Consider the following 17,345-nt stretch of genomic DNA (forward strand, 5'->3'; position numbering starts at 1 on the left):
GATGGAATTAATAAAGTAAGTAATTTGTGATCACCTGCATTGATCTTCTAATTACTCTGTCTAAGTAAGAAGTACCTTTTTTAGGAATTCATTAATATACCTAGATTTTATCAGTTTTTATGACAACTGTGATAAATTGGGCAATTTGATTTCATTGTAATTCGAAACTTTTTAGTGAGTATGTAACCTACCTTAAGCTTGATTACTTATTCAGTCATATCTGTTAAGTTCAACTAAACTTTTCGAGCTTTAAATCATGAGCATGCTATTTATGTAAAATCATCCTTAGAAATAATCCTAAAAATGCTATACTTTCATCTGGATAAACGTTTTTAGCACGGTAAAAATAAATATTATATATAGGTATTCAATTATCAGCCCTTAGTTATAGCTGGGCGGCATATGAATCTTATAAAATTTAGGCTATCTGAAAGGATTGCGCTTCGCGTTCATATTAGTAACCGCAGTAAATAAAACTGCACAGAAAGTCTCTATTTCTCTATTATAAAAATCCTGATGTCTTATGAATATAGGTGGGAGCAGCAGACGAGCATGCAGTCCACCTGATGGTAAGTGGCTACTGCCGCCCATAGACATTTGTAATCAACCCCAGATAGGATTAGATATTGCTACCTAAGGTCGGCCACAGATGCGCCGCCACCCTTGAGGACCAAGTTGGAACGTTTCGGAAAAGTATGTCTTCTTTACCACACCCTTCAAACCAGAACATAGCAGCGCGTACCACTGTTCTTATTAGGCAGAAATAGGTGTGGCGGTGATGCCGCCCGACTTGAACTACATAGAGTTCTACCACCTTTAAATCCCTTAGCTGTCTCCTAACCACCTCCGTCGTATCTCTTTAATGTCTTCACCTAAATAAGAGTATGGTGGTAACGAATAACGATGCCGACACAGAACAATAATGCAGTTATTGCCGAAACTCGTTTAGTACCTGTCATCCTCGTAATATACTTAACATACTCACTTACTCTGATGGATTTAAATATTTGTTTTTGTAATAGCAGTAAATAGCCGGAAAATTGGAAATTCTACATGGCATTAAAATTTTAGCGTGTTAACATAATAGTGTTTATAAGTAAACAAGATTTTAGGCCGTGTAAATGGCCTAGACCTTTTTTTTTTGTTTACGAGGGGGAAACCTTCAAAAGGTACCCGACGACGTGGGAGCAACGCCGGGGTATGTGGGATTTTAACCGCACTAAAACCCCCCCGGTGGCCGTCCTCAGCGCTTGGTGGAGAACACCGGGATCTCCGAAGGAACACAACCGATGCCCCTTTCGTGCTCTCCCCTGGGGGGAGCAGTGTACGCCCCTCATGCAAACCTGGTGTTTACAACGGTATGCGGCCACACACACCGCCGTCCTTCCCGGGGTTGCTAGCTGGTTCGAACTCCCACTCTTGCCGCCCGCAACCCCGAAAGCCCCTTTTAGTCGCCTCTTACGACAAGCAGGAAATACCCTACTCTGGTCGCGGAACTACAGGGACATAATGGCCTAGACTAGCTTGAGCCCAGCAATCGGGCAGTGCCTAATGGATTCATCATAATGAATGCAAGACACACACTTTTATGACATCAACGAAATAGATTGGTCTTATTGTAAAGCGCGTTTGTGCGTACCAATCAGCGGATAATCAATCTAAAGTAAGATTAATATAAAACCTTGATTGATGACACCCGTAGCCGCCATTATAAAATAAAGATAAAAGAGGTGATTCACGACATCATGAGATATAAGTGGATATCTATTCATAGCACGTGCATTGAATGTTTAGGTTCTAGTTTTTTTTTAATTACTAAATAGACAGATGTGGCAAACAGGCATGCAATTCGTGCAGTCCCGCTGATTTTATGTTACCTAGTCACTGCCATTCACACGTATCATTTGCACATATCAATTATTAACTTCAATTTAAATAGCTTCCCCTAAAGTCAAGTGCCAACCATTCATATACATTTATTTCTACAGTCTTCAAACTTGATTATAACTCGGAAATCCAGCATGTGTAACATACAAGTAGCTTGAACGGCAACGCTGCCGTAAAATCACAAAATGTTACAACTTTTATTTGTTCCTTTACACTCCATAAAAACCAATATGACAATGTGACTCGACTTCTAAAGCACCACAGCTACACCTTTTTCCTTGTGCTTCAATTTTACTACACAATACAAGACAACAACACTACACAATATACACCGTACATTACAGAGACTCGTACCTAAGTGTGTTAAGACAAACGTTACTAGCACTTTAAACAATTTGTGCCTACCGAAGGTCGACATTTGACAATTAATGCCCAGAAAAGAAGAATCGAACTTTAGAGAGCAAAAATTGGTTAAAATTATTTTCTATTACCGGACGTAACCAACGTAACCGAAGGTACTAAGTAGGTTATTTAAGATTTATTCAACAACTAAAAAGTAAACCACTATTATTTTATAAATAAGCATTACAAAAAAATGCAAATACATATACCTATTTACTGTAGTACCTATACGTAGAGAACTCGAGGTATACCTACGTCGGTGCGTGAGATTACAAAAGTTCTTTTATAGGCAGTAATAAGCAGATTTTTACGGGTCAGCCAATTACAAGATGCAAAAATATGAACCATAATTTTGGTACTTTTTAATCAAGAGGTGTTAAGTTTTCTTATATGGTACCGTAAACAGATTTTAAACACGATATTTCATATTACGAGGTGTCTATAGCACCTAATAATAAAAAGGTTGTGTACTTTTATTGACGAACCATGGGTGAACCATAAGAAATAGTAAGATCAACGTGAAATGTATTATCTTCAAAATAAAAACTAGATTTCTACTACTTTACCCTTTTTTTTTTCTTTTCGAGGGGGAAACCTTCAAAAGGTACCCGACAACGTGGGAGCAGCCGGGTTATGTGGGATTTTTACCGCACTAAAACTCCCCCGGTGGCCGTCCTCAGCGCTTGCTGGAGAACTCCGGGATCTCCAACGAAACACAACCGGAGTCCTCCAAGCGCGATGCCCGGATCGGGCTCTGCGCTAGGGGAGCGTTCGCTCCTCCCAAAACTTCTGGTGACTACAACAGTATGCGACCACACATACCGCCGTACTTCCCAGGGTAGCATACTGGAAGGTTCGAGCTCCCACTCTTGCCACCCGCAACCCCGGAAGCCCCCTTTTAGTCGCCTCTTACGACAGACAGGGGATACCGTAGCCCTATTCTAGTCTCGGAACTACAGGGACATTTTACTACTTTACCTACTAATTCATTTTAGTTACACTGCAATAACAAAACGGAACCTTTGTGGAATCTCATGGTTTTCGTCTGCAAATAACTGTCCTGAATACAAAATATTAAATAGAGATTTTTATAACAGCAAACTCATTTTGAATGACTAGTAGGTAAAAAGAAGTTTTGTAGTACGGTTTAGACTATGACAGATATACCTATCTATCTATATCATCAACTAAATTATTACCTTAATACCTGTTAGGTAAAGTGCAATAAAAAAGATCTTAATATATGTTGAATGTCAAGTTTTCCTTCATTAGGTTGCGATTTATTTTTATTCCATTCCTCTATATTTTTATACGAATTTTACCTACCTACACGTATAAATACAATTAAATGGAAGCGTTTGTCTGTTTTCTTTTTTCAGAATAACTGCACTCATTTGCTGTAGGTACCTAAATACCTATAATAACATAATATTTTTATTATGTATATTGATTTTCCTGTGGGAACAAATCTTGAACACGGCTAAATCAATTTTTATGGAAACGTCATGCAAATGATGATTCTTATGATACAAAGAGCAAAGGAGAAATTTAATGAAAAAAGTTACTACAAAAATCAAAAACCTTATATTGTACCTAGTACCTAAGTAGAATGAACAACCAGATTACAAAGTCAGTGAATGTCAGGTCATGTCTGAGATGTTTTTTGTGGCAATATTTATGTATGCAAAAGCTTCATTTTATTAGCTAGTTCATCAATATTCTAAGCTCGATTGCTATCCTTGCTGCACCCAATCTTTGATTGAGCCATTGATCACGCTTTTAGATAAGTATATTCATGTTTCATTTATGTTGGTTCATAAAGAACTAAAAGTATTTATAAGTAAGTAAGTATCAGAGGCATTTTTGGTTTTGCGGTTATTCCAATGTCGCCCCTCATATTCATTATTGTTCCAGGCGCAATCAATGTACATTTCAATTTATTACGCGTAGCCATATTGTAGAGACTTCATTGTAATCCTCTTTTAATAAAATATTATTTGATTGCAAGCTAATTTATGTCACTGTAAATCTGTAATGAAAGTAATTGCCTAGTAAATGCTATTAGGTCAAACTTGTGAACCCAAAATTTGATATGCGAAGATGGAGTTAATTTCATTTACCACAAATTTCATAATATTGACTTTAACATTTATCTCGTATCCGTTAAGCGATAGAACATTATCGACTATGAAGAAATTGTTGTATATTTCCTAATAAGCACATAATATGTGCGCTAAGAAGTCAAACAAACTAAAAGTAAGCCTACTAAATACATATTAAATGTTATTTATATTTGATCATGCGTAAGGCTCTACAATGTAAGTATTATTACACACCCCATTTAGATAGGTATTTAGATAGTAATTGAAGATCGTTTGTGAATATACTAGAAATTTGACCCTTAATTGGACGGAAGGCTTATTTCACTAGACAGAGCTTTTCATCTATGAGGACTAAAGTCGAACGTTTAAGCACATAAGTAATCCTAGAAATTGCTAACCCTACAAATGTGTTTGTGACGGTAGCACTTTTTTGGCGTAACTAAACGTAGCACAAATATTTAATTACCTTTAACAACGTCAAGCTTGTAAAAAGATACATCAAGAGGTCATGATGTTATTTTAATGGTTGTATCCTCATTTGCTTATTGTTGATATGATCAGTTGAAATACTACAAAGTGTAGGTAGACTTCTATGTAGTAAATGTAACATTGGCCCTTGTATATTTCAATCAGAGCGCGGAAGTTTCGTACTACCGGCTTTTGCAATTACCTACTTGTAATCCGTAAATAGGTAATAGTGTAGGAGGGATAACATAATTGACGTAATATCTATAATAAAAAATGTGTTTTCGTAAAATGATATACTATGTCTAATACCACCTTGTACCAATTATATAAATAACTTAATGATTATTGAAAAGTTGCGGCTCGTTATGAGCTATAAAGTAAAAAAAAAATCTAATTTGAAAATGATAAGTAATGCACTGTTTTGTCTTTGTCTATATATGTATGTAGGTAAGTATTGTACAGGTAATAAATTATATATTTACCTCAAGTAATATGATTAAAAGCAGGCGCTCTTTCCGCTGGAAAGAATTCTCAGTTAGTAATACAGGGCTCTATAAGGAAACTGGTAAGGTACAGATGACCACATCAGCTAACGTAATACCTTGAGAACGCACCTATTTAAATCATAACTTCATGTATGATCCAGAACTACTCACCTTCATACATTGTTACATAGTACCTTAGAAATATTCTAAGTAATATTATAAATGCGAATGTGTTTTTATTTGTTTCTTTACTACACTTTCACGCCTTAAATCTTTAACCGATCTTTATGAAATTTTGCACACACGTTTTTAGGGGTCCAGAGGACATAGAGCATCTTCCAAAAAAAAAAGTTCTCGAAGAATAAGATAATAGGTTTTAGAGTGCCCACATACCAATCGATTGATTATAATAATTCTACCATCAATCGATTTCATCATTTACTTAATCTCGAGCGAACTCGCGGGTGAAAGCTAGTAAGTAGGAACCTACATAAAGACTATTTACGGACATAGCCACATACCTAAGAGATTCTAAAGTGTAGCGGAATCCCATCTCTGTCTACTCCCGTGTAAGTCTCCCTGTTGTACAAATGTAGGTACCTATTTTAGAGAAATTTAAAAAAGTGCTTTTAATTTGATAACAATTGTGTATGAGAATAATGTAGGTAATTTATGACGATATGAAAAGTCGATTCGATTCTTATAAACTTTCAAGTATAGGCCTTTTTTTTCTTTTTTTGTTTTCGAGGGGGAAACCTTGAAAAGGTACCCGATGACGTGGGAGCGACGCCGGGTTATGTGGGATTTTTACCGCACTAAAACCCCCCCGGTGGCCGTCCTCAGCGCTTGGTGGAGAACTCCGGGATCTCCAATGGAACACAACCGGAGTCCTCCGAGCGCGATGCCCCGGTCGGGCTCTGCCCTGGGGGGAGCGCTTTGCGCTCCTCCCGCACACCTGGTGTTTACGACGGCACGCGACCACACATGCCGCCGTTCTTCCCGGGGTTGCTCTCCGGACGATTCTAGCTCCCACTCTTGCCGCCGGCAGCCCCGGAAGCCCCCTTTTAGTCGCCTCTTACGACAGGCAGGGGATACCGTAGCCCTATTCTAGTCCCGGAACTACAGGGACATTCAAGTATAGGCCTATAAGGTATCTTGTAAATAATAACACAACATCCGGCTGGTAGTCTAAAGCAAAATATTGAAAAGTAAGTATAAGAAAACATAGATACTAAAGTTAATCTATGTGATCTAATATCCACGCATAGACAAAATCGCGTGAGGAAAGGTAGTAAGCAATGAAATATGTAGGTAAAGGTCAAATAACTCGGGATGTTAAAAAACTACGCCAAAAAAGCAATTCTACAAATCAACTTACGATCGTACTAATGCGGTAAGAATGTGCCATCTTTGTTTTTTTTTTAATCTACAACTAGTACTAATCTATGACAACTAGATTGTGTATTCAGTACTATTCAGATACAAGCTGATTACTCGTAGTATGATAATAAACGGCCCTGACTAACCTTAAATACATTGTTAGTGAGTGGGTGAGCTTCTAGTTCGACGAACTTTGAATGCTATGAATGCAATGAAGTGCCTTAAACAAAATATAATAATCTAGTTATCTCTTTCAAATAATGTATAAATATGTGTATCATATTCATAATTGGGATTTTAATCCCGCTACATGAATATTTTTTCATAAATTGACTAACTAAAAAAATATATACGCGACAAATATAATAATAACCTGTGATACGATAACCTCCCTTCCTTTAGGAAGTCGGTTAAAAAACATACTAAAACTAGTGTTGGCATTGCATGATGACATTGCCATTTAATTGTTATAAACGCATGACGTGCTATGTTGATTACTCTCACTATACCGAGCACAGTTTGTATGTTTATATTTGTAAAACATTTATATATGTTTTGTGCGTGATTATATTCCATAACTATATGTGTGAATATCCTTGTATTACAATCCTATATTGTAAGTCAACACTATTATATTAAGCCGTTCTTAATAATTGTAGGTTGTGTTATATTAATAACACACGATGCCATTTATTACGATACAAAACTGTTACTTAATAATAATTTAATAGCATCTAAAAGTATGAATGCTTGTTGTTATAAAACGGATAATAATTCCTCCCGTACAAGTTGTTGGCTAAAGATACTAAGAAGAACCATTATAATGAACTAATCACACTCGTAAATTACATAAACCAGCTCATACATTGACTGATATAATCGTGCACTTGTCTCATCCATTGTTCACAACTAAAGTGTTTACGGATACCAACTTTAGATATAAATAATTCATTACCAGCTGATGTAACATACCAACCCACCTCTATTCATTACATATCTAACTATTAATAAACAAATCGAACTACATTTTTTGTCATATTCTATGGGTAATTCAATTCATTATTTAATATTACTTACAATCGTTACAATAATATCCGTCAAGACAAAATATGAATCACTAGTTCTTAGAAGTAGAATCTACATATCTATTGTATGTTAACGTAGCCAGCTTACTCAGGGTTGTATTTATAAAAATATTTCACATAGAAAAGCACACCTACTTACCACAATATATCTAACGTCCTTATATTTTACGTACGTATATTCTTATCTTCCCTGAATTTACCTAAAAGCTTACATATATTAAGTATACAAAAGTGTACGAAGTTAGAAAATATTGACGTTGGTTCTTGTTTTTAGCGATTTTATACCTTCCTCTATTTGAGTAAGATCTTGAGTAAGATCATTTCTCATAGATTAGTAAAGATACTTCGCCGCCTTGAAATTGAATGAAGCCACAAACGGCTTATTAGTAAGTTATTTTTTTTAATTCTTGACAAATAAAAACATTTTTAGGGAAAATTTACGAATAAATAACTAATACTGCGTAATTTACTGGTAAACTGGGTACATTTTCTTGTTAGGAGTGAGTAATCTTTACTTATCTACGACATAATTTATAATTTCTACAGAGCTAAATATTGATATATTTCACTGCCACAAGGGTAATAAATACTACAATTTTATGCACTTGTCATAAAGCTAGCAAACAACAAATTAATATTTAATTGATGTTAAGCTTTGATAAATGGAGAATAATAACATATATTTAAATATTGTATTGTTCATGATTGAAGCGGTGAATCGTGAGTGTGAATTGACATTGACATTATGACTGCATTCTAGCCAGACATAAATAGGAAATAAAAGCCATGTCTATAATTGTAATGTAATAATTGCTTAAATAAGACATTTACAGCAAGCGAATACTAACAGAGTGTGAATTTTCAGAAAATAAATTCGATTATCATTTTACATGAAAAATGTAGCTACACTTAGTCTTAATTTTTTAATTTAAAATAATGTATTTTTTAAACCATTTATGTAATGATTCAATTAAATAAAAAATAACGGTATGATTTGTCATATACATTTGGAATACTACTAAAAACCTTGAGTACCTATTTTATGATTTATTTACAAATTTCGATAAATTGTTAGTTTTCGTCGTTAGTTTTAAAAAAAATCATAATTTAAATCCTAAACAACTAAGATGGATAATGGAAAGGAAAGACAAACAAATTAATTAATTAAGTTCAACTTAAAGATATTTTATTTTCATAATATTTTATCTAAGTACCTAGCAATCTATTCTATAGATATTTTATCACAATAAAATATGTTTAATACAATACTTTTTAAGTCTTAATTTCTTGTACATTTCACATACAATTATTACGTATTTGACTTCTCACAATTTTGCTTTTAGCGTAGATATATCTAATCTCAATCTTTACTTTTTGCCGTAACCTGCAACAAGAGATAACAGTTATTAGTAAGATTTAAATTTTCACACGAAATGTAGATCCCTAAGTTCCTAGTATGAAATCCTCGGCTCTATAAAAATGATTTTTTATTACCCGCTTTAAAAGTAAAAATGAAAATTCGAATAGTCTTAAAGACTATTTAATTACTTTAATGGTACAATCGATATTTGAGAATAGATTAAAGATTATTTTATCTTTTATTTGTACATATACCTATTTGTAATAAGTTTGTGCGTAGAAATCTATAGACAACAAATTTACTAAAGGTATACTTTGTAAGTTATATTTTTTGTTATATAAGTTTAATGATATTATATAACCGAACACACTAACCTCCTTTAGTAGCAGCACCCGCTGAGGCATGGGCACTGGCGGAACTGCTGGCAAAGCTACCTCCATATCCGAATGAATTTGCACCGGCGATGCTTTTAGCAGATGCTACAGAACCAGCCCCTGCACCATTTTTCAAGAATCCATCGGGGAATCCAAAATTGGCACCATCGCCATTAGACCCGTGATTAGAACCACAACCACTGTTACATCCTCCCGATTGGCCATTATTTTTTTGGTGGTTGTTGCTTCCACTATAGCTTCCTGCAGTTGCCGAAGCTGTAGCGCTTGCCAGTGCTCCAGCATTTGCCCCGTTAGCAGAACTTCCAGGTAACGAATTTTTACCAGTTGCAGAGGAAGCATCTGGATGTGCACCATGAGAAGATGGAGACTGGCCACTTCCATGATTTTCACTGTCGGGGCTTTGAACTTTACCGTCATCATAAGGTTTTAATAAGCCGGGGGGTCCGTTAAATCCTCCAGAATATGCTACCGCGTTTGCACTAGCTGTCGCACCTGCCAGGCTTTGAGCACCTGATAATGAATTACCAAAGCTATAACTAGATGAGGGGGTACCTTTAGACCCACAGTTTCCATTTGCACATGGAGTATTTCCTAGTGATGATGATGCAGTATTAGTAGGAGTACTATAATCATTTGGTTTCAAAAAACCAGTTGGACCACCAAATCCACCAGAATAAGTAGGTTTCTTTTGACTAGTAGTGGCTGCGTTGACGTTAGTATTTGGTTGTCCGTTACAACCTGCAGATCCACAGCTTGAAGTACCTGGTTTATGTGCTTCAGTGGATCCAACAGATGAACCTGATCCATCTATAGTTCCTGATGGTCCTCCAAATCCGCCTGTGTAAGATGGACTAGTTTGAGCAATTGGTGCTGTACTGGGCTTAGTTATACCGAAGGAACCATGGATCCCATTGGATCCTGAATAAGTATGCGATGACCCAGTAGAACCTTCAATGCCTCCTGTATACGCAGGGTTGCTACCAGTGTGCGGGACTGAGCTAGGTTTGTCTAAGCTATTGTGATCAGGGTGTGTGACAGCCCCTGGATACGCGCCTGTAGAAATAGTTGGTGCTCCAAAACTACTGGTATACTGTGTACTAGGCGTTGACGGTACACTGCTGGGTTTATTGTAACCAAAATCTCCGGTTGGTCCACCAATACTTGGTGTATGTGTAGGACCATAATGAGTGGTAGAACTTGCACCGTTAGGTTTAGTACTTCCGAAGGAACCATGTGTCGGAGAAGATCCATATGAGCCGGGGCGACCCACATCACTAGGTTTAGTTGTACCAAAATATCCGTGAGTGGGAGTTGATCCGAATCCTCCAGTTGGGCCACTAACACTGGGTGTATGTGTAGGAGTGTAATGGTTTCCCGGACTTATTTCATTTGGTTTGGTTGTTCCTGAAGATCCGCCAATAGGTCCAAAAGATCCGGCTGGCTCACTAACACCAGGTGTATGTGTAGGACCATAATGATTAGCAGGAGAATGTCCAGGTGATTTATTATATCCGGTGTCAATACCTCCTGGAGGACCACCGAAACCGCCAGTATATACAGGAGCTTCGGGCTTATTAGGTTTTGCTGGTGAGCCTGGATGTGGAGATCCACCACAGCCCGCACCTCCGCAACTGCTATCTGGTCCATTTGAGTATGAAGGAATCGGATAATTGGGTTGTGGAGAAGATCCCAAGTTTGGTTGATTTGATGGAAGTTGTGTACAATGAGGGCCTGAACATCCTGATTGTCCTAAATGAGATGACGGTGCATTTGAAGGATAAGTTCCATGTGCATAGTTCGGTACACCGTGTTGCGCAAAACCAGACGGAGAATAAGTATTAGGTGGGTTTGTTGCAGATTGAATAGGAACATTGTAACTTGACGGCGACGCGCCTGTTTGTGGTCCAGTACCTTGAGTAGGATAAGTACAACTTGCTGTTGTACATGGTGGGTTTTGACTTGGAGTAGTTAAGTATGTAGCTGGTGCTGGAGGGACGTATTGATTGTTAGGTCCATTATTTGAATAAGAGTTAGTTGGCCCGCATTTCCCATTAGAACAATCAGATCCCGAATGGCCTGTAGCTGGTGTTGGCGGACGGTATTGATTGTTAGGTCCATTATTTGAATAAGAGTCAGTTGGACCGCATTTCCCATTAGAACAACCAGGTCCCGAATTGGCTGTAGCTGGTGTTGGCGGACGGTATTGATTGTTAGGTCCATTATTTGAATAAGAGTCAGTTGGACCGCATTTCCCATTAGAACAATCAGATCCCGAACTGTATGTAGCTGGTGCTGGCGGACGGTATTGATTGTTAGGTCCATTATTTGAATAAGAGTCAGTCGGACCGCATTTCCCATTAGAACAATCAGATCCTGAATTGCCTGTAGCTGGTGTTGGCGGACGGTACTGATTGTTAAGTCCATTATTTGAATAAGAGTCAGTTGGACCGCATTTCCCATTAGAACAATCAGATCCTGAATTGCCTGAAGCTGGTGTTGGCGGACGGTATTGATTGTTAAGTCCATTATTTGAATAAGAGTCAGTTGGACCGCATTTCCCATTAGAACAATCAGATTCCGAATTGCCTGTAGCTGGTGTTGGCGGACGGTATTGATTTTTAGGTCCATTATTTGAATAAGAATCAGTTGGACCGCATTTCCCATTAGAACAATCTGATCCCGAATTAGCTGTAGCTGGTGTGGGCGGACGGTATTGATTGTTAGGTCCATTATTTGAATAAGAATCAGTTGGACCGCATTTCCCATTAGAACAATCTGATCCCGAACTGAAAGGTTTACCCTTGTTAGAATACTGTCCGTTAGAATCATAAGACCCCTTTGATTGTGAATCGCGGTTAATATTTACAGCAAAATCGTTCGATTCTCCGTCGACATCTTCTGGTTTGTCTTTACCGCATTGCCCTGATGCGCAATCAGTTGTTAATCCATTATCGCCTGACGATGTGTCTGTTTCCGTCTTTGATTGACAGTTTCCTGTAGTGCATTCTTTTGGAGCAGAACCATTACAATCGGAACCTTGACAAGGTGAATATTGACCAGACAGAGCCTTTGCTTTTGCCGCAGCAGCTGCATTGGCACCATTAGAATGCTGGCCTCCATGTAAAGAGGAACCTGTGTCATCTGTTCCAGGGCAATTGCCCGTTGAGCATCCTTTCTGATTCGATCCGTCGGCGTTATTGCTTCCGATTCCACTAACACCAGCCACAGCTTTGGCTTGAGCTGCAGCAACTGCATTAGCACCTCCAAAAGGCTGTGCTCCATCAAAAGGCCCAAAAGATCCTCCATTGCAAGTTCCAGATGAGCATCCCTTTTGACCTAAACCGCCGGCGATTCCATTAGCACCGGAACCACTGAAGCTATATGAGCTAGAACTGGCACTAGCACTCGAGGAGGCGAAGCTTGAAGAAGACGACTTCGAAAAACTTCCAGAATAAGCTGCTCCAGATGGTATGCTAAGTGGGATAGGTCCTAGATCACCAAAGCCACCGGCCACTGCTCTTGCTTCAGCTGAAATAAAACATGCCATGCATGGATTATTTTTAATTAAAATTAATTAAAATAATATTTTAATCGAAAGTATAGTGGTGAGCAATTTATTTAATTTTATGGTTTTAATATTCTATACGTACATGTATTTCACTATGTTTATGATTAAAGAAAATAAAAATATTTGTAAAAATTTGTTAAACTATTACAAATTAAAGCTTTTGTGTGTAGATACTTAATATAAATAAAAATATAACATAACAGAAATATGTTTAAATAATTAATATAAAATAACAGAAATATGTTCAAGTTTGTAATAATAGATACAATGTGTTTATTATATTAACTATTTATATTAGGTAGTAAATATATTATTTACCTAAATGCAACGAAAATATTGCAAAAACATTATTTAATATAGTTAAGCGTTTTTAAAAATTCATATACATATATAAAGGGACTATTAAAGTTGAAAACCTTGATATCATTTATAAATATTAATTAAATTACGAAAGTATATTACTTATTTATTATCTTTATTACTTATTTAATACATAATTGCTAAAACTAACCTTTAGCAGATGCACCACCCTTAACGCCATATCCGTGTGGGGTCGCGGTACCCAGGGTCACAAGGGTCAACACTAATACCACCGAGAGCTCCATCTCAGCGGAGCTTAGCGATCACAATGCTGATACTCTGTTCCTATCAGCCTTTATAAAGCGATACATAAATAGACGGTCGACTAAGTAACAAAAAAAACTTGTTGGTGTTTACCGCGAATTTGAAGCAGTGTTTGCGTAGGTAACTGGCTTTGTTTCCCGAGCTCATTCCAAAAGTAGCGCTTCGCGGCGCATTGTAATTGAGCATTGAGATAGACTCGAAATTTATTACTCACGCGCGTTAAAATGCCCTCAAGCAAGGCTAAGGAGTCATTGGGAAATTCTATATCCGTTCCAAACTAATTCATATTCTTATCTGAAATACTACCTCAATTGTGGTTTTATCGACAGAGATGCTAATCAATTGGGAATTTCTAAATTCTAATGGCGTTTCCTACATTCAGGCTCTGCTTTTTTAATAGCAGGTAGGTACCTAGAGTAGATAGTTAATATGTTACCTACTCCTTAACTTATTATTGCCAGTTAACATTTTTGCTAATTATAAATAGTAAATACTCACCAAATAGGAGTCAGATTTAATAATAAAATTTAATCGACATAGAGATCGGTCGATAACAAAGAGGTTACCTACCTAAGGTTTCTTGAGAGCAAATGGATTAGAGGACTTAAATTTAGTCCTAGCATTGTTGTGAACATAGACTTGGATTTTTTTTCGCTACACTAGTTGTGAAGTACAACATTGAGAGAAAAACACAGCCGGAAATGAATTTTGGACGTCAAATAAATAAAAGTCTGAAAGTTAAACCGTTAACCGCAGGTTATTTATAAACTATCTATACATTTTTTTGGCTTATCAAAGATAGAATTTGGACGATTTCTAATAGACAGGAATTAAATATTAAAACGGACTTAAATATTTATTATTTATTTATTTTAATCATATTTACAGCTAACATTACAGGTTTACACCTAATGCGTTAGAGTAAGAAATATTAATATATTTTTAAAAATAATGCTTTTTATGTGGCTTGTGAAAAAATATTTCTTTTATTTACGCCTTTTTTATAATACAAGTGGATGGACATTTATAATCAATCCCTGACACGATTACAATAATACTTTAGATCGCCCACAGATTCATTCCTACCCTGTTTGCAAATTGCATGCGTTCTGTTATAAGTGGACCTAACATCCACAATGTACCGAAGTAAAATTCGCAGAGTTAAGAAGTCAGATAACCAGTGCTAGCAGTATGATACTAACACACGTTATTGCTTACAGAGATGTTCGCTATTTTTTCGCCGTTTTAGATCCAATGGATGGGCACTGGGCCCTACATAGAGCTGGGAATCTCTGTAATATACTCCAGCAGTCACCACGCCGAGGTAATGCGGATTGGGGGAATTTAAAAACTTAATTCATTATTTAAAATTATCGTATCTTTAGGTACACAACACGTAGGTACCTACTTAGGCATTACTTTGCACGTAATAGGTGAATCTTCAGGATGTTGTGATAAAAATAATTACCTATGCACCTGCCAATAAATAAACAGAAAAAGCTGATGCCGCGGGCGAGTCATCTTAATCGACATTTGAGCGTGACACTGCTCGGGGCAGGGCGTGTGTCGTGCGACCGCAGCGTGCAGCGCTGCATCCAATGACATGTGCCTACATCCGGGTAAGCACCCACATGCTTACCACGAATAGTCTGTAACTTCCACAGATGAAGTAAACGAATAGACTTCGAATGCAAACCGCGTTCAGATGCTATCTACAACTAAAGCAAGCCAAGTATTGTTATTAATTCGAATGCACAACTTTCTGCTCTCTACTATTACATTTCGTAGAGAGTTGACATACACAAAAATATTACCTTATTATTAGTAGTCTTGTTTGGTTACATCGTTACATTATCTTCCAACCGGTATTTGTATATAGATAAACCATACACCATTCATATACCAGTCTACAATGTAGATACACATTACATACATCATGACACCTGACATTACGTACAGGATGTAAGAACTAAGGAATGTTACATATATGATCCGCTTTGATAGGAGAAACCCTAACAGGTAAACATGTATACAAAGAAGCTTATTCATCAATAACAATGGCGTTTAAAACTATACTCAGATCATAATTTACGATCAATTAAGGGGTCAAGGCTTCATAACTGGTTACATTGCCTTGTATAGGATGCGACATAATTTATGCGATGATTTAACTTAGTATGATTTTACTTTACTTAAAGGCTATATTAGCGGTTGGTTCATAATGCGTTAATTTCATAAATAAATTTCTTAGCAGTCTTCATCCGTCAGTTTGTTCCTAGTATTTTGCGCTATTATTTAATCGAACAACAATTTCGGAGAACACAAATAGGCAGGCAAGGATATACTTAATCAGTTATTAGAAAGGCGCGTGCATTAGAGAATAAACATAACGCACGATGACCTTTGGCGTGAGGTTTTACTTTGGGTTCCACCAAGTTTATCCTCAACGAACCACAAATCATGTGTTAGGAACTTATCAGTATACAAATACGTATCTCAATTCCATGAAACAATTCTTCTAATAAAATATAATTGTGATTCCAAAAAATATTTGGAAGATGTAACATAATTGTTATTTTTAGACTATAACCATGCAAAACATGACGACAAAAACATGTGCTAAGTAATGATATAGGTATTGTTTAATTTATCATTTGGCGACAGAGTGCCTGCACACAAAGTAGCAATACTATATATCTATAAAAACAGTCGTCTACTAAGAATACTGAATCTCAATTTTTTTCTTTACCCGCCTGAAATACATTTCTATTTTAAGCTATATTTCGATATAACGGACAATTAATCCCCAAGAACAGTCTCGAACTTAATAATTTCCTTATTAACATATCTTAATGCCAGGAAGACCTTAAATTTAATGCCTAATAACTTTTTATAGGTACCAGGTTAGTAGTTCAACGGTCAGCGTTCAGACTCAATTATCTCTAATAAATCTTGAACTGAGTTCAGTCTACATCAGTGTTTCTACCTCTGAGGTACAAATCGTAATGTCCCAATTACCAATGTATATCTACCGAGTTTTACCAATTTTAAAGTCATGTTAGAATACATGCACTCCAGTCTTAAGATCACGGATCTGAAGGCATGATGGTGACATAATGCACTACATTATCTCGCACACTTTATAAGGTGAGTCATAAAGAAATAAACTTGCCAAAGGTTAACCTTTTGTCAGGTTGATAACAGGATATTTTCATTTTATCGGTAATACTATCTTGTATCTTACACTTCCTGTAGATAGTTTAAAAACAAAATTTAGAGTTAACGTCGGTAGGTACGTCACGCAGGCTAATTCTGATAAGTTAGTGAATTGGTGTTTTGACCATGTTTGGTGCCTCTACCTTGGCCACCGTCGTAGCCCCTGGCGAGATTGATTTAACGTCGCTAGGTAAAAACATGTAGTTTGCACTCCCGAAACTTTTTTTCTCTTATGAATTAAAAGTATTGAAGACCTCTTTCTCTTTCTTTTATATGGGTCGCTAAATTGGCCCCTGAAAGTGATACCCCTGGCTACGTCCCCTTAAGAAGCTTATTGTACCTACAATTTAGGAATAAGTACCGACTTCACAGA

General features: G+C 36.7%; 1 protein-coding gene across 1 annotated transcript; it reads right to left on the reverse strand.

Annotated features, from left to right (window-relative positions):
- Positions 1 to 8,969: 8,969 nt before the first annotated feature.
- Cb10 (wing disc-specific protein) lies at positions 8,970 to 13,843 on the reverse strand. Its single transcript, XM_073087348.1, has 3 exons — positions 13,644 to 13,843; positions 9,544 to 13,092; positions 8,970 to 9,193 (listed from the first exon to the last, which is right to left on the reverse strand). Exons 1-3 carry the CDS (start codon positions 13,735 to 13,737, stop codon positions 9,177 to 9,179), a joined length of 3,660 nt encoding a protein of 1,219 aa, XP_072943449.1. The 5' UTR covers positions 13,738 to 13,843; the 3' UTR covers positions 8,970 to 9,176.
- Positions 13,844 to 17,345: the final 3,502 nt, after the last annotated feature.

This window comes from Epargyreus clarus, unplaced genomic scaffold, assembly GCF_041222505.1.
Source record: "Epargyreus clarus isolate Ecla_fem2 unplaced genomic scaffold, WU_Ecla_fem_2.2 ptg000003l, whole genome shotgun sequence".
NCBI classification, from domain to species: Eukaryota; Metazoa; Arthropoda; class Insecta; order Lepidoptera; family Hesperiidae; genus Epargyreus; species Epargyreus clarus.

Coding starts and splice junctions, on each gene's coding strand:
- Cb10 (XM_073087348.1), bottom strand. CDS start 13,737: ATGGAGCTCTCGGTGGTATTAGTGTTGACCCTTGTGACCCTGGGTACC. Junction 13,093..13,643: donor GGGTGGTGCATCTGCTAAAG/GTTAGTTTTAGC, acceptor GTTTTATTTCAG/CTGAAGCAAGAGCAGTGGCC.